Source organism: Sarcophilus harrisii, chromosome 2, assembly GCF_902635505.1.
Source record: "Sarcophilus harrisii chromosome 2, mSarHar1.11, whole genome shotgun sequence".
Classification (NCBI taxonomy): Eukaryota; Metazoa; Chordata; class Mammalia; order Dasyuromorphia; family Dasyuridae; genus Sarcophilus; species Sarcophilus harrisii.
The window spans coordinates 52,992,979-53,017,379 of NC_045427.1; the positions used below are offsets into that span (position 1 = coordinate 52,992,979).

General features: G+C 45.0%; 1 protein-coding gene across 3 annotated transcripts in view; it reads right to left on the reverse strand.

Moving 5' to 3' along the window:
* The window catches only part of GSE1 (Gse1 coiled-coil protein), a 770,474-nt gene extending 746,401 nt beyond the window's left edge, over nucleotides 1-24,073 (reverse strand). The window contains exon 1 of one of the 3 annotated variants that reach the window (XM_031957167.1): nucleotides 20,762-24,073. In XM_031957167.1, the coding sequence (XP_031813027.1) occupies nucleotides 20,762-23,335 (2,574 nt within the window). In that variant the 5' untranslated portion in view covers nucleotides 23,336-24,073. The remainder of the gene's footprint in view (nucleotides 1-20,761) is intronic. The other 2 variants (XM_003758460.4, XM_012540351.3) reach the window with 2 other exon arrangements.
* Nucleotides 24,074-24,401: the final 328 nt, after the last annotated feature.

Sequence of the window (24,401 nt, forward strand, 5' to 3'; positions counted from 1 at the left end):
ATATAAATCTAAGACTTTCAGTCCCATAACAAAGTAAAATCACATCCATAATAAGAAAGGAAAGGAGAAGGGTGACTTCCCAATTGCAGAAATCAAAAGGTATTATTACTTTCACTCCCTTTTTCCCATTCCTCTCAGGCTACAGACCTGCCCTGTTGAAAAAAAATCCTATGTAGTACTCTTCATTCCTGTTTGCTTTCTTTCTTTTCTGTAAATCAGGGAAACTATATTTATTGGTCTGAAAAGACTTATAAAAGGGGACTATAATTCTATAAATCTTCTGCCCCTCTTCCCTTCTATTCCTCTCCCAGATCCTGTGAACGTGGGGGAGACCAACTGGCAGCTGGATGTTGTCCAAAGACCACCTAGGAGGCAGAGACTTAACCCTTTCTGACTGATTGTAAAGGATGTGTTTGGATCCTGGAGTTAACAAGAAAAGTGGAAATCCAGGTCAATGTATTAAATAATGAACAAAGCTCACAAAGCACTTTGCGTTGTTCAATTGTTTTTTTCAGTTTGCCTGACTCTTCGTGACCCCATTTGGGGTTTTCTTGGCAAAGATACTGGAGTGGTTTGCCATTTCCTTCTCCAGCTCATTTTACAGATTAGGAAACTGAGCCAAATAGGGTTAATGGCCTGCCCAGGGTCACATGATTAATAAGTATCTGAGGGCAGATTTGAACTCAGGTCTTCTTCACTCCAAGCCTGCCAGAGCTATCATTGCACCACTTAACTTCCCAATCTTGACAAGTAGATTGTACCAGTATTATTATCTCTTTACAGATAAAGAAACCAAGCCAAGTGCCAATGATCACAAAATAAGAAAAAAATACACAGAAGAATAAACTCAGAAGGGAACACAGAGTCAAGCAAGATGTTTTTGTTAAAATACAGATTTTTAAACAGTGTAGTTTACAGAATCATGTTTTGTTTCTGTTTGAATGTTTATTTTTGTTAGCGGTTACTAAGTTGGTAATAATTTTCTTTAATTTTTAAATGAACAGAAATACACAAATTTCATCATTCCCTGCTTCCTCACTCCACTATGCACCTTTGTCCATACAAAAGGCAAGTTTCACACTCAAGCCTCCTGACTCAAAGTACAGTATTACTCTGTGGAAAAAAAAAAAAAAAACAAAAAAAACAAAGACAGAGAAAGGTTTCTAGGACAGACATTGAGGAGACTTCGGAAAAAAGATCCAAAATCATTTAACTTCCATTTTCCCAAATGATTTCTTGTCATTTTTGTCATCCTGGACTTTTGTTATGTTCATAGATCACATCATTTTAGAGTCATCACAGATAGTTTAAACCCTCCAGTGAGATGTACAAGAAATTCTTGATAGTCTTTCTTTTATTAATAATAAAGGAGAGAAAAAGTCTTTAAAAAAAAAAGATCCAAAATCTCTACAAAGCTAATACTTGTGCAGGCGGCTCTCAAAACTAAAAATACTAATTATCAACAGGAAGCTGAAATCTGTTCATAATTAATAATCAGAGGAAAGGATTAAAACAAGTTTGAGATATTACCTTTAGCCGTTAAATTAATAAAGGCAGTTTAAAATGCTAAAAACTTAACATTGGCAGGAATGTGGAGAAATAGGTACATAATTCTGGAAGAGCTATGACTCGATGCTATATTTTTGGAAATCAATATAGGAATGTGTAATAAATCAAAGAAGCAACAAAATTCTTGACCCAGTGATCCCACCATCAGATTATACCCCAAGGAAATCTTGGGGTGGGGCATGGGGGAAAGATCAGTATGTAATATTAAGTACAGTGGGGGGGGGGGGTTGGAGAAATAAAAGCAAGTCATATTCCCAATGATTGGGAAACGATTCAACAAATTGTGGTTTATAAATGTAATGCAGTATTATTGTGCTACAAGAAATTGATGGCAAAAAGATGAAGAATGTAAGGAAATATGGGAAAACGTATGAAATGATGCATTGTGGAGAAAGTAGATTCAAAACAACAAATTGCACGTGGACAATGACTAGAAAAAAGAAAAAAGACGCAGAAGAATGAGTTCAGAAGGGAACACAGACTCAAGCAAGATGTTTTTGTTAAAATTTACGTTTTTCATATACTTTAACATATTTAACATGTATTGGTCTACCTGCCATCTGGGGGAAGGGATGGGGGAAGGAGGGGGAAAATTGGAACAAAAAGTTTGCCAATTGTCAATGCAAAAAAATTACTCATGCATATAACCTGTAAATAAAAAGCTAAAACAAAAAAAATGCAACACACAAAAAAATAAATAAAACAAAATTTACGTTTTTAAACAGTGTGGTTTACAGTATATATAGAATCATGTTTTTGTATGTGTGTTTGAATGTTTTGTTAGTAGTTACTAATTCGGTAATAATTTTCTTTAATTAAAATTCATCATTGCCTACTTCCTAGCTCATTTCATAGCATCTTTCTATATATTGAGCTGCCTAACAATGAGAGAAACTTACAACAAAATTACCTCTCTTGTCAGGTCCAGCATTTACATGGCTAATTAGGCAGCTATAGATTTCAGGCTTTTAGCCTAAAGCATGCTGCTTCTCTGTACAACCGAAGTAAGTAACAGGCCCCAAAGCCTGATGGAGCTGCTGCCTGATAGCAAGGGGAGAAATCCATTTCAAGATTTCTCCAGGTGATTTTCTTTCCTTTACTCTCTCCAAATTCTCTTTTGACCTTCAGACTTTCCAATTCTACCGTGTCTTTTCCTTGAAGACAAAACATACTTGAAGGTCAGGAATCTCTCTCTCTCTCTCTCTCTCTCTCTCTCTCTCTCTCTCTCTCTCTCTCTCTCCCTCTCCCTCTACCTCTCCTTCTTTCTCTCCCTCTCCCTCTTTCCGTCCCCCCTCTCTCTGTCGTCTCTCTCTCTCTCTTTCTCTCTTTCTGTGTGTCTCTCCTTTCCCCCTTCTTCTTACTCTCTTGTCCCTTTCTTCTTTTTATTCCCCTCTCTTCCTCTCTTTTCCTCTCTTTCCCTCTCTCCTTTCTCCTTTCTTCTTACTTTCTATCCCCCTTTCTTCCTCTCCCTTTCTCTTTTCCTTTCTCTCTTTCTCTCTAAACACACACACACACACACACACACATACATACATATATATACAGGGCTGTTAAGTGGATCAGTTGATAAAGTGCTGGACCTGAAGTCAAGAAAATTCATCTTTCTGAGATCAAATACTGATCTGTGACCCTGGGCAAATTATTTAACCCTGTTTGTCTCAGTTTCCTTATCTAAAACTGGGCTAAAGAAAGAAATTCTAAACCACTTCTAGTATCTTTGCCAGGAAAACCCCAAATGGGTTCATGAAGAGTCCCACATGCCTAGAACAACTCAACAATAATATACATATATGCAAATATTTACAAATGCTTAAATATACATATTCTGTGTATATTCATATTACATATGTGCATATATATCACAACTGACAGATGCTATTAAACAAGTGACTTGAGGTTGGGTGTCCTACAGAGATCCTAAGAACTTATTACCTGCTTTGCGTCAATGACTAGGTGTTCTTACTCAAAAAGAAACTGCTCCTGGCCTTCATTTCCCAGCTCTTCCTGAGGTTTCTGCCCTTTCTGAAAAGTATCTGTTCTAAGTTTCTGATTGAAATGCTTAATCACAGGACACCACACAAATTTCAATTAAAAAATGAGAAGTTTTTCTTGAAAATTGGACTCTTCTTTTGATCAAAACCCAACAGAAAAAGCCTCCAGCTGTGAACTGGTCCCACTACTCTGGAAAGCAATTTGGAACGATGGCCAAAAAGCTAATAAAGTATGAATACCCTCTAACCCAACGATACCACTTCTAGGTTTCATACCCCAGAAAAATCAAAGAAAGAGGGAAAGATCCCATATGTACCAAAATATTCATACTTGGAAGTAACCCTTTGAGTTAGGCAGGGTAATGGGGACTATCCCCATTTTACAGATGTGATAACTCAAGACTAGAGGCATATAATAAGTTAGTAAGTGACAGAGACAGAATTAGAACCTTGATATGCTAGCTCAGGGGCCAATCCTCTACTGCACAGCATGTGTCTCCTTTTCAATGATTTCACGACTTTGTTCATTCTTTCCTTCACAAGTATTTATCAGACTAGAACAGCATGGTGAAGAAGAGAGAACACAGGGATAGGAGTTGGGGCTCTGACTCACACACAAGCTATGTGTCCTTGAAAAAGTGGTTTCATATCAGTCTCCATTCTTCATCTGCAAAATGGGTTCAGAGATATTTCTACTATCAACTCTCCAGAATTGTTGTAAGGAAATATCTCCTTCCCAATATCTCCTGCCATTATTAGCATCATAAACATCCCAAAGCACCTTTATCTCTACTTCTTTAATCATCTTTTGTGTTTAACAGATCAGCAAAGAACACTAAAATAACATTAACTAATCCTAAAATATGACAGTGGAATGCCAATATCTGTCCCAGAGAAGTGATGATAAAATGCACCTCTTTCCTCTTAGCAGAATTTAAGGAAGAATTCAACGAGGGGGGAGAGGAGTAGAAATTTAAAGGAAAATAAAAATGAATTGATTTTAATCAATTCTTAGCTAGAAGGCAAAACAATAACAACTTACATTTCCAGAGTCAATCAATCAATCAACAATTATTAAATACCTACTACTGTGCAAGACACTATTATACTTTAAGGTTCACAAGGCATTTTCCAAATAACCACTCCCCAAGAAAGGTATTATCAATTTTTTTATTTTCATTTTACAACTGGGGAAACTGAAGCTCAGAGAAATTAAGAGATTTACTCTAAGCCCCAAGCTGATAATGAGCAAAGTTCATTCCACAATCAGTGTTCTTGTATAACCTATATTGATTGCTTGATATCTTGGGGAGGGGAAAAGGGAAGGAAGGCAGGATTAAAAAAATATATGGACCACAAAATCTTACAAAAATGAATACTGAAAGCTATCTTTACTTGCATTTGGAAATAAAATATTATTTAAAAAAAGAATTGGTGTCTTTCTATTGAACCGCAATGTTCCCAAGGAACGTTCTCTAAGTCAAACAGGATTAGAATCCATGTCTTTTGAGTCCATATTTTGCTTTCATTCATTCCACAGTCCATGATTGGGTTGGGAGGAAGCCTATTTTAGGGAATCCTGTGGCAAACAATCAGAACCTCAAGTTTAAGGAGATAAAGACTAGTCACTTGACTAGGAGGCAAATAGGTGATATCAAGCCTGGAATAAGGAAATCTTGAATTCATATGTGGCCTCAGAAACTTATTAGCTCTATGACCCTGGACAAGTCACTTAACCTTGTTTGCCATAGTTCCTCATCTGTAAAATGAGCTGGAGGAAGAAATGGCAGTATCTTTACCAAGAAAACTGCAAACAGGATCAAGAAGAGCCAGGTACAATTGAAATGAGCAAGCATTGTGTTTAAAAGGTGCTGTCCTGGGTGCTGAGTGGGAATACAAGAGAAGCAAGGCAAAGTCCCTGCTTTCAGACAGTTTCCAATCTAATTGAGATATGGGCATAAAAAACAACTAGAAATTTAAGACAATCTGCCAATATAAGGCAGTAAGTACCAAATGAGTGGTACTTAAGGGAAATCAAAGGAGACTGAGATCATTTTTAATCCAGGTAGTTGGGAGGTGGTCTTGAGGTAGAGCTGGAAGGATGTATGTCTGTTTGGACTTTCCAGATGTAAGAGAGTGAGAGTCTGAACTGGGGGTGAGGGGAGAGGAGGAAAGGTAGTAGAAAATCCCTGTTCTAGCTCATTTTCTCTTAAATTTTTATTTTCAGTTGCAAATTATCTTCCTCCTTCCATTCTCTCCCCCATCCATTGAGGGTAAGAAATACTATATACATATATATGTATATAGTATACTATAATATACTATATAAAATACTATGTGTGTGTGTGTGTGTGTGTGTGTGTGTGTGTGTGTAGTATAGTATAAAGTCATGCAAAAACATATCTCTACATTAGCTAGGTAGAGATCCTTGTTCTCAAGAGGCTTACATTCTATTGAGGAATATAGGAAACCAGGCAGTCTTGGGAAAGGGGAAAGATGTGAGCAATGGAATGAAAATGCAAGGTATGTTGGCAGGTGGTGGCAAATAGTATCATAGAAAAAAGTGGAGATTTTAATCAGAAGACTTGGATTGGAATTCCAATTCTGCCACTTAAGACCAATGCAACTTCAGGCAAGAATCTGAGTGGGTTTCCTCATCTGGAAGATGAGGGGATTTGACCAGCTGTTCTCTGTTACCTCTTCCAATTCTAAAGCCTTTAAGTCAGCACTCTCCAAGATGTACATAGCCAGAACCAGGTTAAAATGTAATTGGTAAATGTTTAAAATAAATAAGTAAAATGCAATAAAACATAGATGACACTGCATTTTCAAACTAAGTCACTATGTGGCCCGCAGGGATCCTTTGGTACAGATTAATGGCTCCCGTTCCTAGCTGAGTTTGCCTCTCTCAGTTTGGACACTGGAATGGGAGAATAGAGGTAGGTAATTAGTGAGGGCAGGCAGCAACTCAGCATTGCCCTGCGGATCATGAGGACGTGAGATATGCCTGAATGAGAGCAGATGAGATGACCCACCTGCCCAACCTCATCCCTGGACTCTAAGGTCTACAAGTGAGTTGTCACAGAATAGCACCTGAGTCAGCCAGCACAGGCTGGACTGAAGTCTTCCAATGCTGGGGTGTTTTTTCAATCTGGTATAAAAATAGATCTGTCCTGATGATCATATTTGGAGGACTGTGTCTGGTTGTTAGAGACAGTTTAGGAAGAACACTGACAAGGGGAGAATGTCTAGAGGAGACAAACAAGGTCTGAGACCACACCATGTGAAGGTTGCCATTGGGGATGTTTAATCTGGAGAAGGGATTTGCTGGGGGTGGAGTGTGGAAGGAGCATCTGCTTTTAAGTATTTGAAGGACTTCAGGGAAAAAAGCTAGACTTGGGCTTCTTGAGCTTAGAAGGCAGGACTAAAGCTCTGGGTGTAAGGAGGAGAGAGAAGAAGAAATCTTCCTATAAATTTGGAAAGAATAAATGCAGGACCCAGGGTGCAGGTTGTGTATTGGCGACTGAGAGATTCTCTCTGCCTCCTTGAGACAGGAGAATAATTCCCCTGCCCCTCCACGTCCTCCAGCGCTTGACACGGGATTGTGCTGTCTGGGCCCTTGGCGGGGAGGCCGGCCAAGATGGTCTGTCTGGATAAGGAATCACAGCTTATCCATTTGTACTGCTGTCACTGCTGAACAGAAACCAGCTGGGAGTCAGCCCCTACCCACCCAAGTGGGACCAGACAATGAAGAAGATCCACCCTTTGTGTCTGGCACTGATTAACCCAGCCCTGGCTGAGGCAGAGGGCAGCCCTCTGGGCAGCAGCTGGCTTGAACCAAGCTGTGCTGGCCACTGGTCAGTGTGGAATTAAGTGAACCCTCCCAGTTCTCCTGAAAGCAGTTTTTTTAGATAATTATCTCTTTGGCACCTGGCTCCCATTCTAGCCTCTCATTTCTTAAACCAGAGTTTCTTCTCCACGATGGCCCCCAAAGAGGCAACATATTGGAGTTAATCAGACCTAATACTTGGAGTCAAGGGACCAGATCTGCTAAGGGACCAGATCTGCTACTTATTTGTGATACCCTGGACAAATTACTCAGCCTACTGGACCTCAGTTTCCCCATCTACAAAATTAGGGAGATTAAAACAGGTAATTCTTTAAAGTATCTTCCCCTCTCATCTCAAACCATTGGATCCATAGCCAACTCCGCTTTCTCCCCAGGAATTGTGTTCTACTTTAAGACATATCTACCATCCCTTTTTTATGTGAATAACCCAGAAAGGACATTGGGAAGGGAGTTAGGAGACCTGAATCTTTGCTTCAGCTCTGCGACTAACTCAATGTGTGAATAAAATGAGGATGGATGTATTGTACTGCCTGTTTCCCAGCAGGATTATGGGGACAATGTTCGATAAACTTTATGGGTGGTCGAGATGTGAATTACTGTCTTTCAAATGAATAGAGTGCAATTTCTGCCCTGCTGACTTCATGATGGGGGCGGGGGTTATGAAGATAAAATAAAAGAAAGACTAAAAAGAATTTTAAAAAGAATAAACATATACTATAAATTTTAAAAAGAATAAACATATAATATAAATATCCTGTATTATTAAACGTAAAATATACACACATGAAAAGGTTAATTATCGTTATTCCTCCTTTCTTACTGGAGCATTTATCATCAAGGAGGGTAATGAGGATTGCCCAGGATGAGAAGGTAGCAAAGGGCCTCCATAGCGAGATCATAGAGCCGGTCCATCACACAATTGTTACCGCCTGTCCTTCATCTTCCACCTAGGCAGCATCTTTTTATCCAGGGACATGAAAGCAAAGCAGGCACCTCAAAGTGTCTACAAGCTGTCTTCTTCCAGAAAGCTGGAGGCATTGAGCAGACACGACCCGTATTTACTTCTGGGGAAGCTGGACCACATGGGATGCTGCTGCTAGTTGCCTTTCAATTCCCAGCTTTTTTGCCCTGCGCTTCAGACTACTATGCTCCTGGGGGTGTTTTCAAGGATTTAATGCTAAGCACATTTTACATGGGAGCCGTGCCAAAGTAATAAGGAAACACCAAAAATTACTAAAAGAAAAAAGATAAAAGCAGTTATAGTAAAGCCATTCGTGGTTTACAAACCTCAGCACAGCTCAATGAGATGGGAGAATTGGGATCCCATCTGAGCCCTGACACCAGTCAGCTTTCTGACCTTGAAGGGAATCCTTTAACTTTCTGAGTCTCCACATCTGTAAAATGAGGTAGTTAGACTGAATGAGCTCCAGGCTCCTCTCCAGTTTTCCCGGCTTCCAAGATGGCTTTGACAAAGGCCCCAGAGAGGAAGCAGATGACCCACTTCAGGGACACTCCAGGTGCTAAGACAGAGCCTCTCCCCATACTAGCTGCTTGAGAGACTCTGATCTCCCGTGCCTTCTCCTTCACCATATCTTAGAATGTCAGATGGGGAAGGGATCTCTGAGACCAGTGGCTCCAACTTGGCAGGGAAGAAATCAAGGCTGGAAGAAAGGAGGTGACCCTCCCCACAAAGAGAGCGGGAAGGGGCCTGTGTGCTTTCAGCTGGCCCTTATTACAGATTCCCTTGTGTAAATGGACCATCAGGCTTATGTCCCGGATTCCAGAGGCCCACAGGCTGCCAACCAGAAGGACAAAAACTCAGCGGGATAGCTGTTGTTTTGACAGAAATGGAAGAGACAAGCTAAAGATAGCTGAGTCTGGCTTTCAGTGGCTCTGCCCTCCCATTCCACGGGACACTAATGGGACCAAGTAGATGAACAAATGGAAGGTCAATTGTCTTTTCACGTATGTGTGTATATGGATAGGTTCTGTCTCTGCAGTTAGGCTGAAAGGTCCTTAAAAAAGTCTTTTATTTCTGTATGCTGTCCCTTCTTTCTGTCTCCCCACATTCCCTAGGACACTACCTTATACCTAGCAGATATATAAATAAATACTGATTGACTGGCTCAATTTGGGAAAACTTTCATATAAACATCAGCTCTTAGATAGTATGGTAAGATGCATATTCTAACATGCATAAATAGAAACAAGTGGCCAGAATAACTCGGAGCATCTCATTAGAGCTGTTACGTTATATTTGAAACCATACACTTTTTTTCAATTAAGTCATCATCCTGAATGTTGTTCTATGTACTACAAAACTGTTTTCGATTTTTTTTAAAACTTCACAAAAGTAAAGGTTTTTAACCTAGGATTCATAAACTCAAAAATATTTTGATAACTATTATTTAATAATAATAATAATAATCTCTAATACTTATATAATGCTTACTACTTGTCGGGCATTGTGTTAAGTACTTTACAATTATTATATACCTTGTCTTCACAACAAGCCTAGAAGGCAGGTGCTATTATTGTGCCCATTTTACAGGAAACCGAGCCCAGGGTCACACATCTAGTAAGTAACTCTTTCTTGAATCCAAGTTCAGAACTCCGTATAATCGGTTTCCTTTAGATTCCTAGATATTTTATTTTATGATTTTAAGCACATGATTCTAAGAAGGCTTCCATCAGCTTCACCACAATGTCTGCCATGACCCAGCCAGAGGACCTAGGGAAGGTAAGAGACGCCCACCACCACTGGGTCCTGCCCTCACAGGCTGTCTCATCCCCACCGGTCTTTGCTAAGCAAAGAGAGCCGAACTCGAAGGATAACTCGGAGGGGTCCAGCTCCTCCGGTTCCGAGGCAGCCCTCCTCCAGGGCTGGTGACTGGTACTGGCCGACGGCGTCTCCATCCTTGGCCCCCTGGCACCAAGGATGGCCTCAGCTCTGGACTGCACCGGGACAAAGAGAGGGGCAGCTGCCTCAGCCAGCACACTGACTCATGCTGCTGTTCATTCCATTCAAATGAGGTTGCTGGCATCTTTCTGATGAAACCCAATCTAAGAACAGATTTCCAGGGAGCCCCCCCCAAAAAAACAGGTTTGAGTGGCAGAGGGCAAACGGGAGGCACCAAAGGCTGACTCTGGAGCTGATGGAGGAAGCTGCTCAAGCGGCCCTTTACCCCGGGGTTAAGGGAGCAACGGCTTCCATCCTTCCCCCAGCTCACCCAGGAGGTCCCCTGCTCACTTCCAGGCGCTCTCACAATGCTCTGGCAAGCTCACAAGACTCTGTGGCTCCTCCCTGAAAGACACTCTGGCTCCTTTGGAGTCCTGGGAACGGGGCCGGCCCTGGGCGGGTTTGGAAGGTAGGTGACTGTCTGTGGAGCAGCCCGGCTTCCCCCAGCCGTGCCCCCCACTCCTCTCCTTAACCCAGAGGCGAAGAAGGGAGCCGGGGATAGTTTAACTTATTGGTTCAGGGGCATTTTAAAAGCAAACTCATAAATCCCAAGCAGACCGGAGGGAAGAAATTCTAAGAGTGAGAGTTTAGGCTCCATCCGTCTAGAGGTGAAAATTTTGACTGATGAGAAAGGAAGGGATGAATCTGGCCCTGATCCTCCTCCTGCCCCTTCTCACCTCCCTCGTCTCCTCCACGGCACACAGTAGGTGCTATAGAAATGCTTTCTCCCAACACAAGGTTTTGCATGTATCTTGAAAATAAAAAACTATTATTAAAGATTTTTTAAAAGAAAAAGAAGGAAAAAATAAAAATGCTTCCTTTCTCTCTCCCAAGACAAGTCCTGCAACTTGGGTCCAGGTCCCCTTCCCACTCTCCTTCAAAAATCCTCCCCTCCCAGGATAGATGGCACAAATTCCCTGAAGCCAAATGTCATAGAATTAAGTTATACATCAGAGTCGGGGGAGGGGAGTACTTGGAGAGCATCTGGCCTTGGGCACTCATTCTAGACCTCAGTTTTCTTATCTATAAAATGACCATGTAGGGGAGTAAGTAGCAGAGTTTGGATTAGAACCTGTCATCACAGGACTTCAGATGTCGAGCTCTTTTAACCAAACTATGCTGCCTGTCATCTCACTTACCCTCCCCTGACGCCTCTCCTTCCTTGCCTGGCTCTCTGTTTTCTAGGGTTCAAAGTGGCCAAACACCCAAAGTTGTTTTGAGGATCAAACAGGATAACTATATATCTATAAAGGACTTTCAAAGCTTTTAAGTGTTAAGCAAATATCATCTCTCCTCCTCCTCTGCTTCCCCCTTCTCTTCCTTTTCTTCTTCCTCCTCTTCATTCTCCTCTTCCTCCTGCATAGGGACCCGAAGCTCAGCTGGAATGATCCCAGTTTGGGGCTGGGGGTGTGCAGAGTAGAGAGGAAGAAGCAATCTGGTAGTTGGTGGTTTTACATCTCTTCTTTATCCCTCCCCACAATTTGCCACCTTTGTCAAAGGTTGGGCCCCAGAGAGCCAAAAGACTGATCCTCCTTCTCCTCCTTGTCCCTCCTCCTCCTCCTCTTCCTTTCTTCTTCTCTTCCTCTTCCTCCTCTCTCACTCTCTCCTTCTCTCTCTGTGTGTCTCTCTCTATTTTTCTCTCTTCCCTCATTCCTTCATTTTCTCTCTCCCTCCTTCCTTCCCTCTCTCTTCTTTTTTTTTCTCCAAAAAAGGGAGGAAAAATACAGAACAATAGCTAGCAAGGATGATAGATTCTAGTCAAGGTTTTTTAAAGATGTGAGGCTTTGGGGCAGACTTTTCTAAGAACTGCCCCCAAATAACAGTGCTCCCTCAAATTACCCACACAGGGATATGTATGTATAGTATATGTACATATACGTATATATATATATATATATATATATATATGTGTGTGTGTGTGTGTGTACATATATATATGTGTGTGTACATATATGTATATAGAGATAGGATACATTTTTAAATGAGATTCTTGTGGAGGTCAGAGTCAAGAGAATCTGACTTCTAGTCCTCTGAAAGATACTGGCTATGTGATTTTGGTCAAGTTACTTACCTTCAAAGGATTAAAAGCTATTAAAAGCTATAGGAAAAGGTGCTAACCTGCAGTGGAGAAGAGCGTTTCCTCATCTGGATTTTCCCAAAGCAATGAAATAACAGATCCAGTCCAAAAGAAATATTTGAATATATTGATGTGTCTGCACCTAGTCTCTCATTCTGATGGGAGTTACTTTCAAGAAGGTATTGTTTTCTTTTTTCCTTATAGCCTGGGTACCTAATACTATATACCCAGCACATAGCAGGTGTTTAATAAAGGGTTGTTGATTGAGTTAACTTGATAGGACTTGGAGAGACCTTAGAACACTGAATGTTAGAGCTGGGAAGAGCCCTAGGACATGGAATGTCAGAGCCCAGGGGGACTGTATAATATAGAATGTCAGAGTTGAGAGGGACCTTATAGAACATAGGATATTGAAACCAGAAGGGATCAGAGAGTATAAAATGCTAGAGTTAAAAAGATTCTCACAACACAGAATATTAAAGCTCAGTCTTCAAGAACATCCATTTCAGTTCCTTCCTTTACAGCTAAGAAAATCTTGCATTTAGATGGTGCTTTAAGATCACTGTATCCATTGACATCTATTATTTGCATTTGATTCTTACAACAATCCTATAAGACAAGTAATATTAGCCTCATTTTAGAGATAAAGAATAAAGAAATGACAGAAGTCCAAGATCCAACATCATTCCAAGAGTCTGTGACAGGCCTGATACCCACTTGAGAACTCTGATCTTTATATCATATAGCTTGATTCCAAACCCAAACTAAAGTAAAAAAAAAAATTAAAAACTATTCTTAGTGTATGAGGGTATTATCTCACTATCACTACTATCTCCTTCTATAGGGAAATATTTTTAGATATAACCAAAGGAAGAAAGGAATAATAACCCCGTCCTTACGAGCAAGTAAGGATAAACATTTGTTAAGTACCAAGGGACATATAATATTCAGATACGGCATTGTACCTGCCTTAGCAGAGCTCACAATCTAGTAGTCTTGAATCTCTGAAGCATCCTAAAGAAGGATCAAATCATAATATCCCAAGTTCAAAGGCAAAAATCTCACCCGGGGATGGGGAGCAGGGTAAAGCTTGAGTTTAATTCTTGGCCAACCCAACATTGCCCAAATCATTGTTTTCCCTTTTTTGAATAGTAGTCTCATAAGTCATAAGAAATCTCAGTGTATTATTATTATTTTTAATCTTTGTCTTTCTAGCCCATTCAAAGAAGGTGTTTAATAACTACTTGCTGGATTCATCTGAAGTAAATTCATAATACTCAAAGAAAAAAAAAGGTGAGAAAGTGTTAAACCCATCCAGAATCTACAACTTTTCCACAGATACCAAAAGCCAAAGAGAGTGCACGTGTGTGAAGTGGGAGGAGGGGTGTAAGATGAGAAAAAAGCCAGGGACCAGGTAGTGCACATATTAAGGTCTCTGGAAACTTTCCAGTCCTCACAAGCCCTACTGCTGTTCTTGGTGCTATTTATTTTGGGAGCTTTTGACTTCTTTTGCTTCTTCCCTCTCAAACCTCCCAAATCACCTCCAGATTTGGGACAGGCCTTCATCTGGAAAGTTTGTTCAGTTGCCGGTCTCTCAGCAGATGGCTTGCCACTTTGCCAAAACAAGTCTAGAGCTCCCGCTCAGCTGGGGTGATCCCAGTTTGGGGCTGGGGGTGGGCGGAGTGGAGAGGAAGAAGCAATCTGGTGGTCCGTGGTTTTACATCTCTTCCCCCTTCCCTGAGTGCGGGCTACCAGGGGGTCTGGGCTTCTTCCACCATTTGCCACCAGTGCCAACGGTTGGGCCCCAGCGACCCAAAAGACTGGTACAAAGGAGGGAAGATGGAAGCCTCTGAGAGACGTGGAGCTTTGTGTCTGCAGATAGCCGATGTTGCACAAAGCACAGGAAACAGATGCGTGCATCTGCCCTGACAGTGGAGTGATGACAGGAGAACTCTGGAACAGCTCATATGTCAGGGGGAAGAGTTGGGTTTTTTTTTCTTCTTTCTTTCTTTTTTTTTTTTTCTTTAAAGAGGAGAACAGCAGCAGCACCTGTTCCCGGTGCCTGTGGCAGCAATTCATTGAGCACTTTGACTGGAGATGTCAGTTATGGTTAAAAAATAAAATGAATGAATGAAGGAAGGAAGGACTGACTAGGTGAATGGTGACTACTAAATGTGAGGCAGTATGGTGTAGTGAGCAGAGCTCTGGACCTAGAGGTGGGAACCCCAAGGGCAGAGCCTCCATTCTGTTGCAGACCGGCCCTGGGGTTTTGGGGAGGGGGAAATCACTCCAGTCTTAGCTTTCTCATCTGTGAAATGGGGCTTATAACACTTCTGTTGCTGATCTCAGAGGGCTGTTGAGAGGAAAGTGACTTTTAAACCATGAAAGAGGATAAAAATAGCAACCATGAGGCTTGTGGGGGCAGTATGGGATAGGAGACTGACTTGGAGAGAAGGGTTAGGTTCAGATCCTGCCTCAAAAACTTACTAGCTGTGGGATTCTAGGAAAGAGTCTTCTCTGTGACTTTAGGAAAGTTTGTGTCGTACTCTCCATGACCCCATTTGGGGTTTTCTTGGCAAAAAATACTGGAGGGGTTGGCTATTTCCTTCCCCAGCTCATTTGACAGATGAGGAAACTGAGGCAGAGTTAAGGGACTTGCCCAGTTGGAAGTGTCTGAGGACAGATTTTTAATTCAGGAAAATGAGTCTTCCAGATTCCAGGTCCAACGCTCTGTCCACTACACTACCTCACTGTCCACTCTATTTACTCTCCTAGAAAACCCAATGGCCTCCAAGGTCCTTATACAACCAGTAGCTAGAGCATTGAACCTGGAGTGAGGAAGAGCTGAGTTCAAATTCTGCCTCGGATCCTAAATAGTTGAGTCATTGTAAGTGACTCATTTTACATCTCTGAATTTCTGTTTCTTCATCTGTAAAATGGGGAGAATAACAGTTCCCATATCGCAAGCGTACTATGAGTGTCAAATGAGATTTTATATCTACTTATGTCACTTTCAATATTTCAAAGTGCTATATAAATGATAATGATGATTTCAGCCCTAAATCTAAAATACTATGATGGTGTCAGGGGTAGAGGGTCATACTACTGATGCTCTGGGTGCAGGTCACTCCATTGAGAGGTTAAAGGAACAGTTAACTTCACCTAAAAGGGTAATTGGAAAAGGAAAATAGTAGCAAATTGTCCATGGCTGGGGACCTTCAACAAAGACTGGGTGATCACTGGTCAGGGTGGAAGGAGGAGGGATTCTCCATTAAGAACTGGTTGGGTAAGATGGACTCTGAAGTTCTGATTCTGAGATGCTGTGAGATCAGATCCCTCACTCTAAGCAAGAGAGTGCAGGGGATAACGGCATCCTGGCATCCTTTACAGATGCATCTAGAAATAAACTCTACCTGGTAGTCCAATATACTTGGGGTCCCCCTCACCCCTGAATCATCATTTCTGAAGAAAGCAGAAATCACATGCCCCAAATCCCACCCCACTCCATCCATAAGGGGGACTGGGGAAACTAGGTCATTTAAGATACTACAAGTATCATCTTCCCATTTTAAAGGTGAAGAAATCGAGATTCTTTGAGGTTAAAGAACTTTGGACAAAAACACAGTCTCATTTTTCTCATCTGTAAAATGAGAAATTTGGATTGAATGTTTGATAGTTGGTTCTTTTTTTTTCTGTCTCTAGTGTTTAACTGTTCGGTCTCTTCCTTGATTCTGGAGTTTCTTGAAGAGAGAGCCCCAAGATTCTCAGTCTTAAACAGGATGATAAGAGAAACCCCAATGACCTTGAGGAAGGGATAGTTGAGTCTCTTCCAAGGCACAGATACCGGCTACAAGGAGCCAAGTGGAAGAGAGTGGACATTGGCCTGGAAAGGACTCTATTCTATTTCTCTACTCCATCCATTAGAAAACTCAAGGGAAGACTATGAATATTTATTTGACACCTTCTAAATATCCAGAAATCAAAGGCATCATCTTTGCCCTTTGATGAGGGGTTTGAGAGGGAACGACTTATAATCAAGTTGATTTGAAAAGACACAAAAAGCTCTAGAAAAGTACAAGGATACATAATTGAAATCTGAATGTATTCTTTGTTGTCCATCATGCCATACTTCTGGCCCTCCTGGTCCTACTTCTGCTGATGCCCAGAAATTCAGAGGAGACCCAGCTCCCCTTTGGTAGTCTGCCAGCTTCTAGGCCCTGAGCTGCCAGTCTTTGGCAGTCTTTCACAGCAAACGGGCCTGAATCCATATACAGCTGAAAACTCAGTTTCCTTATCTGTACAAGATGAGGATGAGCTAGATGGCCTTTCTTTCCAAAGACCCTTCCTATGCTAGAGCATTGGATTTGGAATCAGAACGAGTTGATTTTGAATTAAGACTCAGATGATTATTACTGATGCAATCCTGGGAACCCACTTAATCTCTCTCAGCCTCAGTTTCCCTGTCTGTAAAACAGAACAGTGAGGCAGTGGATTGGAGTCAAGAAGACCTGAGTCCAAATAATGCCTCCGTCATTTACAACTAAGTCCCTTCACCCTGGTTTTGCCTCAGTTTCCCCATCTGTCAAATGAGCCAGAGAAGGAAATGTCAAACCCTTCCAGTTTGCCAAGAAAACCCCACATGGAGTCCAGGGGAGTCAGACACGACAACAAAGACAAAACTGAGATAATAATTGTACATAAGAATAATTGCACAAAGTGTTTAGCACTTTGCAGACCCTACAATTCCTCATAAATACTACTGGTTATTACTAGTCATACTGTTCCAATTTCTCCAAAAAGATTTTTATCACTTGCAAATTCATTTCAAAAAGGATGAGTAATAAAACAGTTGTAGCTCCTGAACACTGGAAATGAACCTGCCAGCAGCATCCACATCAGCATCCTAATTTCCAGAACCAACTTCACTCTGATCACCAATCGGGGCATGAAAAGGACACTAGTTACATTGGGTGAGGGAGTCCCTATGCCCAGGAAATCATGGGTCCTCAAAGCAATCCGGAAGCTTAAAATCTCAGAATTACATCTGCTTCTTTCCCCTTCTTTTTCCTCTCTATTAAAGCTACCTTTCTTGCTTCGAACTTGTAGATTGAATGTTCTCTTTCTACAAGTCCTCACTATGTCACACCTGGATTACCACAACCCTTGTGTCTTCCTTCTTCAACCATTACACATATATGCTCCTGTCAGATTCAGAAAACTCTGCTTTCATTAAGAGACCCTCCTGCACATGTACTGACTCTGGCTCCCTACTGCCTACCGAGTAAAGCCCAAAACTTTTACCTCAATGCTAGGCTTTTTACAACTTTGCTCTGTCCTACTTACTCCAACCTTTCCAAGCACTCCCCTAATAGCTCTTCTGCTCTGACCGGGTCAGTTTATACACAACTTGCCCCAGAATGCAGCCTAGACCAAATAAAAACAAAATTGGGAAATGTTTAACAAAATCAAAATACAACAAAACATAAATAATGTGAGTTTATGATTTTCTAAGTTAGCATATATACCCCCTAGGGAATCTGCTTCTGTTTTGAGTTTGATACCATTGATGTAGAAATTGTACAAACTTCAAAGTAGTACAGAGATATTATATTTATGTATTTTATTCTATATATGGATATACATCGTTGCTATATTAATATGTTATCTAGACAAAATATTATTACATAATATATTTTATATGACACATAATAGCAATACATTGTTATTTTAACTTTATATTCACATATAAATGTATACTATTTTATGTTTATTATCTATTAAGTTGTTCTGATCATCTCTAAAGCATGTCCTGCTCAATCCTTCCCCTATGCTATCCTCCTTCTGCGCCCTTTCTCTCTTCTTATAAGCATCTAGGTGGTGCACTGAAAAGAGTGCTGGTCCTGGCTTCAGGAGGACAAGTTCAAATCCTACCCCCACTAGCTGTGTGACCTTGAACAAAACACAACCTCTCTGCCTCAGTTTCTCCATCTGCCAAACCAGGATAATAACAATACTTCTACCGCCCAGAGATATGGAGAAGATCAAACAAGATAACAATTATAAAGTGCTTAGCATAGTTCCTGGCGCAGAATAAGTGCTATATAAATGTTGACTGCTATTATTTCCATTAGATTGTAAGCTTTTTGAGGGCAGGGGATGCTCTCTGCTGCTTTTTGTATCCCCAGAGTTTAGCCTAGTGCCTTGCACAAAGCAGGGACTAAATAAAAGTGTGTTAAATTGAGTAAGACGAGATAATCTTTGTAAACTTCTATAGAAACACTAACTCAAAATTATCCAAAGCCTTCATATCCCTCATAGCCCAACAGAAATTCAATCTCCGCTAGGAAGCCATTCCTAAGGCAATCACACCAAACACCCTCTTCCCTAAACTTCCTTAATAGTTTGACATTGAATTGTTCTCCAATTGTTTCAGTCATCTTCCTAACTAGACCATAAACCCTTCGTGGGCAGGCACCCTAAAGGAGAAACAGCCAGAAGAAATAGGGAATATAAGCACCAATCGTTCCCATTTTACAGATGATGAAATTGAAATTCTCAGAAAAGTGAAATGACTTCTGGAATCAGAAATCTAAAGCTGAAAGGGATTGTTGAGATTATCTAATCCAACTGTCTCTTACAAATGGGTAACTGAGTTTCCCTCACTGTCTTTCCTAAGGTTACAGAGGGCAAAGCTGGCTACCTAACATGTTCCCTCCCTTTTGCACCATCATGCCTAACTTGAGCTTTGAGGGAACAAGATCCCAAACCATCTCCTACAGTACCTAGAATAATTCTAGAGCCACAAGTCATGTTCAATATTTGCTGATTGATGAAAAATTCAGTAAGAGGGAAATCATGTTTGTAATGGCACCTGTTGGGGTATGAACCATAAAAGAGCATCATGATTAAGGAGGGAAGAGATGTAGCCAACCCTTAAAAATCCTCCACATCCCTGGATGACCTACAAGCTGCTGGGGCACCCTAGGGTGGAGAGGAGAGCTGGAAGTGGGTGGATCCAGAAAGCCATGCAGACCCCTGCTTCCTCAGAGCCCTGGGATCACTCAGGGTCTGCTACTGGCCGGAATTCCTAACAAGTCAGGGGCAAGAGTTCACTTTGTTAGTTCCAAAGCTTCAAGGAATTTACAAATTGTGCGACTCACAGTAACCAATGAGAGACTTCAATTTCAATATTACTGAAAACACGACATCCAGAAACGGGGTTTGAAGGGAACGTGATAGTTTTCAGTAAACCACACAAGTCTCCCAAAGACAGCTAAAAACCAGATTTGGCTTAAGAACAAAGTCATCAAACATCAGAATTCAGAGGAGGATGTAAAAAAAAAAAAAAACAGCCAAAAAACAAAAGAATTTTTGTATTATGGGACACACTATGTCCAGGCCATTGGAGATGAACAGCACATGTGTTTGTAACATGCAAGAAAGGATTCCACCTAGACAGATGCACACCAGAGACTTCTGGAAGCATGTTACTGGCATAGAACCCTTCCACATGGATGAGGAAATTAGTTCTTGGTTAAAAAAAAAAAAAGTTCCATTTAACCAAGTCTACCGCTGTACATACCCTCCAAGCCTGGATCAGACCTTTCCTTCAGAGATGGATAATGATGACAAGACCAAAGGGAATTAAGACAAGCTTTAGAGACCTAACCACATTTGCTTAAAACTATGTGCCATCATAATTGAATTTCAGCAGCAGCAGGCACCATCTACCCAACAGGGCAATGTGAGCAGCTCTCCTGCGTCACTCCATCCCGAGGCTGCCTTCCCTTGAGATGAGACGGTGTTTCCAGTCCTGATGTCTGCGTCCCACTCCCACCCCAGCTCCGGAGTTCTGTCCAGGGGCTGTTTCAGATACAGCAGATGCAGAGCTCTCACTGCGACCTGCCCAACTATGAGTGATGCTGCTAGGATGCTCACAAGAGACACACGCTGTCTCCTTCTGACGGATTCTAAAGTACACACACCTGACTTCAGATTCCGGCGCCAGCTGTTTGGGGATCAGACCTGAACCCTTTAACAGAACCACTTTTCGCTCTAGAGTCCTGAAACTGTTGTGATCTATTCCTGGCTTCAACATGTCAATGTTCTAAAAATGTTCTGACCCAGTGACATCAAGGCAACTGTTTTGACATCTCAGCCCCTGGCGTTTCCTCCACAAGAGACAACCAAAATACTCTGTTCCACCAGCCGAAAGCAAAGCTTGCCGACTCTCCTGAGAGGCAGGGACCCCAACCTTTCCCTTCTTTCTTCCCTCCCTCCCTCCCCATTTTTCCAGTTAGGAATAGAGGGCCTACCTTGTGTGCAGCTGCTGGGGAGGCCCTGACCAGCACTCCCGGATGGTTGAGGGCTTTGCCGGCAAACACCACGGTGCCACACTCCACACAAGCCCCGATGATCAGCTGCTTGCCATCATCCACCAGCAAGCTGTGCCCGGCTCTCAGGGTGTAGAGAAACATGGGCAGGCGGGCCACACGCACTGCTTTTAATCCAAGACATCGCTTCTTCTCCTGCTGGCAGAAGAAGCACACGAAGGTCTCCACTTTGTACTGCCGGGACCAGGCGCTGATGGGGTGGTGGGAGCTTCTGCCTTCGTGCTGCAGCCACTGTCCTAGCAGGTCGTGGTAGCAGAGCACACAGGTGGCCACCAGCCCTGTGGAGTCAGCGGGCCTGGCCCGGGGGGCTGGAGGATACACCGTAAGGAATGGGAAGAAAGGTTCCTTCTCCCCAAAGCGGCTCGGAGGGTTCACGTTGAGCTGAAACTCCTTCCCAGGCCCCAGCTCGGCCCCGCAGATGTAGCACACAGACAACGGGCCCCCCTTCACTGAGGGATGCACCGCTAGCCCCCCAGAATCAGTGACTGAAAACACCTGATGGTATCTCCCCAGGAAACTCTGCACCGAGTTTATGAGTTCCTCATTCTGGCAGGCCCTGTACATGGACCAAATATCCTCCAGCACCCCATAACACTTGGGGCAGCTGCGGACTTCCCAGTGCCTGTTAAGTCCTTTGGCATTGGGTGGACAAGGCAGGAGATTCACAAAAGGGAAATGCATGGTGTTCTTGGCACTACCGTTGATGATCCTGGTGGGCACCATCCGGGAATCCTGGGCACAGTCCTCCCCACAGAGGTAGCAGGCCTCCTGCTGAGGCCCAGCAGGGGCTCCCTCTTCCTTCAGAGGCCTCCTCCCTTTGGAAGGCATCCCTGGATTCAGAGGCACCACATAAAGCCTCTGCAGAACTGGCACGTTGGCCAGTTCAAAGCTTTGCCACTGTTGCATGAGGGAGGAGAAACAGCAGGAGCACACCAGGGTGCTGCCCCCGGGGCTGATGGGCAGGGCCCCGGGGGGTGGGCTGTGCAACCACAGGAAAGGAAAGAAAGGGGCCTGGGCCGTCTTCTCCTGCTTCTGAACGTGAATCTGGTGCTGAGAGGCCAGGCTTAGGAGGTTGCCACAGATATAGCAGCAGGTGTGCTCTGGGGTAGGAGCCCAGGGGTCTCGGGGCCCGGGATTATTGCTGCTCCCATTCTCCTTGTCTGCCGGGCCACCGCCACTTTTGGGGGCAATCTCCCAGCGACTACAGGGGTTGGGGAAGGTCTGCTTCTTCTGGTCTTCCTCATCGCTGGTGATGTTGATCTCGCCCTCCTCGGAGGTACCACAGCCCCCGTGACTTTCAGGACGCGGCTTGAGACCCGGGGTTTGGGATGCCCTCCCCTGGTTGGTGGCCAAGAAGCCGATGTTATTTTTCAGGCCATCCCCCGGCGGGCACTGGAAAGGGGGTCCCAGCCAGTTGCCCTGAATGCCCCGCAGGACACTGGGGCTATCTTCGGGGACCCAGTGCGTGGGTGTTCCTTTTTTCTTCCTCCTGGTGCCCATTTTGCGCCCGGGATCGGGCTGCCCCGTTGGCCCCTCCACACTCGATTCTCCGGGGAGGGGGTTCTCTGAGCCAGAGTGAGTTGGGGGGATTGCAGAGGGAGGCCACTCTCTGAACCGACTCACGAGCACCCCTGTCCCGGGTCCGCGGAGGACGCCCTGGGGAGGGGCCGGGGGCGGCTTGAGCAGCTGGGGACCCCCGCCTGCTTCCTTCGGTGGGGGCGGACCGTAGCCAGGGCTTCCCTGGTCCCTGGGGGCCGGCCCTGGGGCGGGCTCAGGCTCCGAGAGATGGTCTGTGTCGGAGAGGGAAGACAAGTCCGAGTCGTGCGCCTCCTCCTGGGGGGGGCGGCCGCCCCTCCTCGCGCCGCCGTCTCCTACGGCCCCCTCCCCTTCGTCGTCGTCCTCGTCGTCGTCCTCTTCGCCCGGCTCCAGGGCGTAGGAGAGGTTCCACTCCTGGGGGGCCGCGGCGCGGCGGCCCGGAGCGCCCCCGCCCGCCTCGCACTGGTAGGGCCGCTTGAGCCAGTACATGCGCTTCTCCACGGGGGTCCTGGAGCGCTCGAACGCTGCCCACTGCTCGCCCAGGAAGCAGCGGCAAACCGCGCACACCAGCACGCAGCCGTCCGCTGGGGACACTTCCCGAGCGCCGGGCGCCGGCTCCTGCTGCTGCAGGAAGGGGAAGAAGGGCTGGCCTTGCAGGCTGCCCCCGGGCCCGGCCGCTCCGGCCCCGGAGCCGGCCGCCTCTCCGCGCCCCGGCGCCGGCTGCTTTACCTGCAGTTTCAGCTCCTTGCCGCGGCCGATCCCCCCGCCGCAGATGAAACACGAGAGCGGAGCCGCCGCCTGGCCCCCGCTGCCGCTGCCGGGGGGCTTCTCGGCGCCGCCGCCGCCGCCGGCCCCTGGGGCCGCCGGCCCCAGGCTCTCGTTGCCGGACGCGATGGCTGCCATGAGCCGCTGCTTACGGGAGATCGGGGGCTCCTTCTCCAGTTCGCTCCTCTTGTCCATGGGGCGCTCGGACGTCCGCGGGGGCAGCAGTCCGGGCTTTGCGCACCGAGGCCGGCGCCTGCTCCCGGGCTGTGGGCGCTCTGCGTCCTCGGTGGAGCCGCCTCCATGCACCGAGTGTCCGGGGCGCAGTGTCTTTCCCGGCCGGCGCGCGGGGGGCGGGAAGGGGGGGCCGGAGCGAGAGACGATCCGCTTGCAAAAGTTTGTGTCTCCGTGCTTGTGAGTGAGTGTGAGTGTGTGAGTGAGTGTGAGCAGTGTGTTTTCGCCGGGGACGGCTCCCCCCCTCCCCCCGCTCCTCCCTCTCCGTTAGGCTGTGATTGGCGCTGCGGGGAAGGAGCTGATTGCTCTCCTGCTCTGGCCCCGGAGATCCTGGGACGCTTTGGCAATAAATATATCTTTAATGGGTTTTAATCCGCCGGCTCGAGCGCTCCCCGCCGCCGGAGAGTCTGCCTCGCCCCCCTTCCCGGAGCCCGCCCGCTCTTTTATTCCGGCGCGGCAGCTAACTTTGTCCATGTGTGCCTCTCGCAAAGTTTGGCTGCGGGCTCGGCGGCAGCGCCATCGCCATCCTCGCCGGGTCACCACTCGGCTTCCTCCAGGGGCGGCTGCGGCGGCTCCACGAGGTCAGCGCCCGCCCCCCTCTTCCCCTTCAGGCCTCTGCCGGGCCGCCCTGGCCAAGCCGGCTTCCCGGCGCGGGAGGCTCCCGGCGGCCAGCCCAGCTAGAGCGCTCCGGAGATCTGGCAGCCCCCCGGGAAGCGCCGCGCGCACTGAAGCCGCCCGAGCCGCAGCCGCAGCGGCAGCATGTGCTCGGCCCGGAGCCTGCCAAATCGTTTGGTCATTTCAGTTGGTTGGTTGGTTGGCTGGGGCGGGGAGGCACGGGGGGAGGGGGAGGGAAGAGGGTTGGGGGAGGGGAGAAGAGGTGGAATCCCTCCTGCTAGAAACTCGAGGGGAGCCATTCACACGATACTTGATCCTGGTTCTCTTCTCCCCCCCTCCCCCCCCCTTTTTTTTTATCTATTTTATGTCTAGCCCCACAGCTTCCCAGAATGATTCATTGGCCCAATTAGGGGCT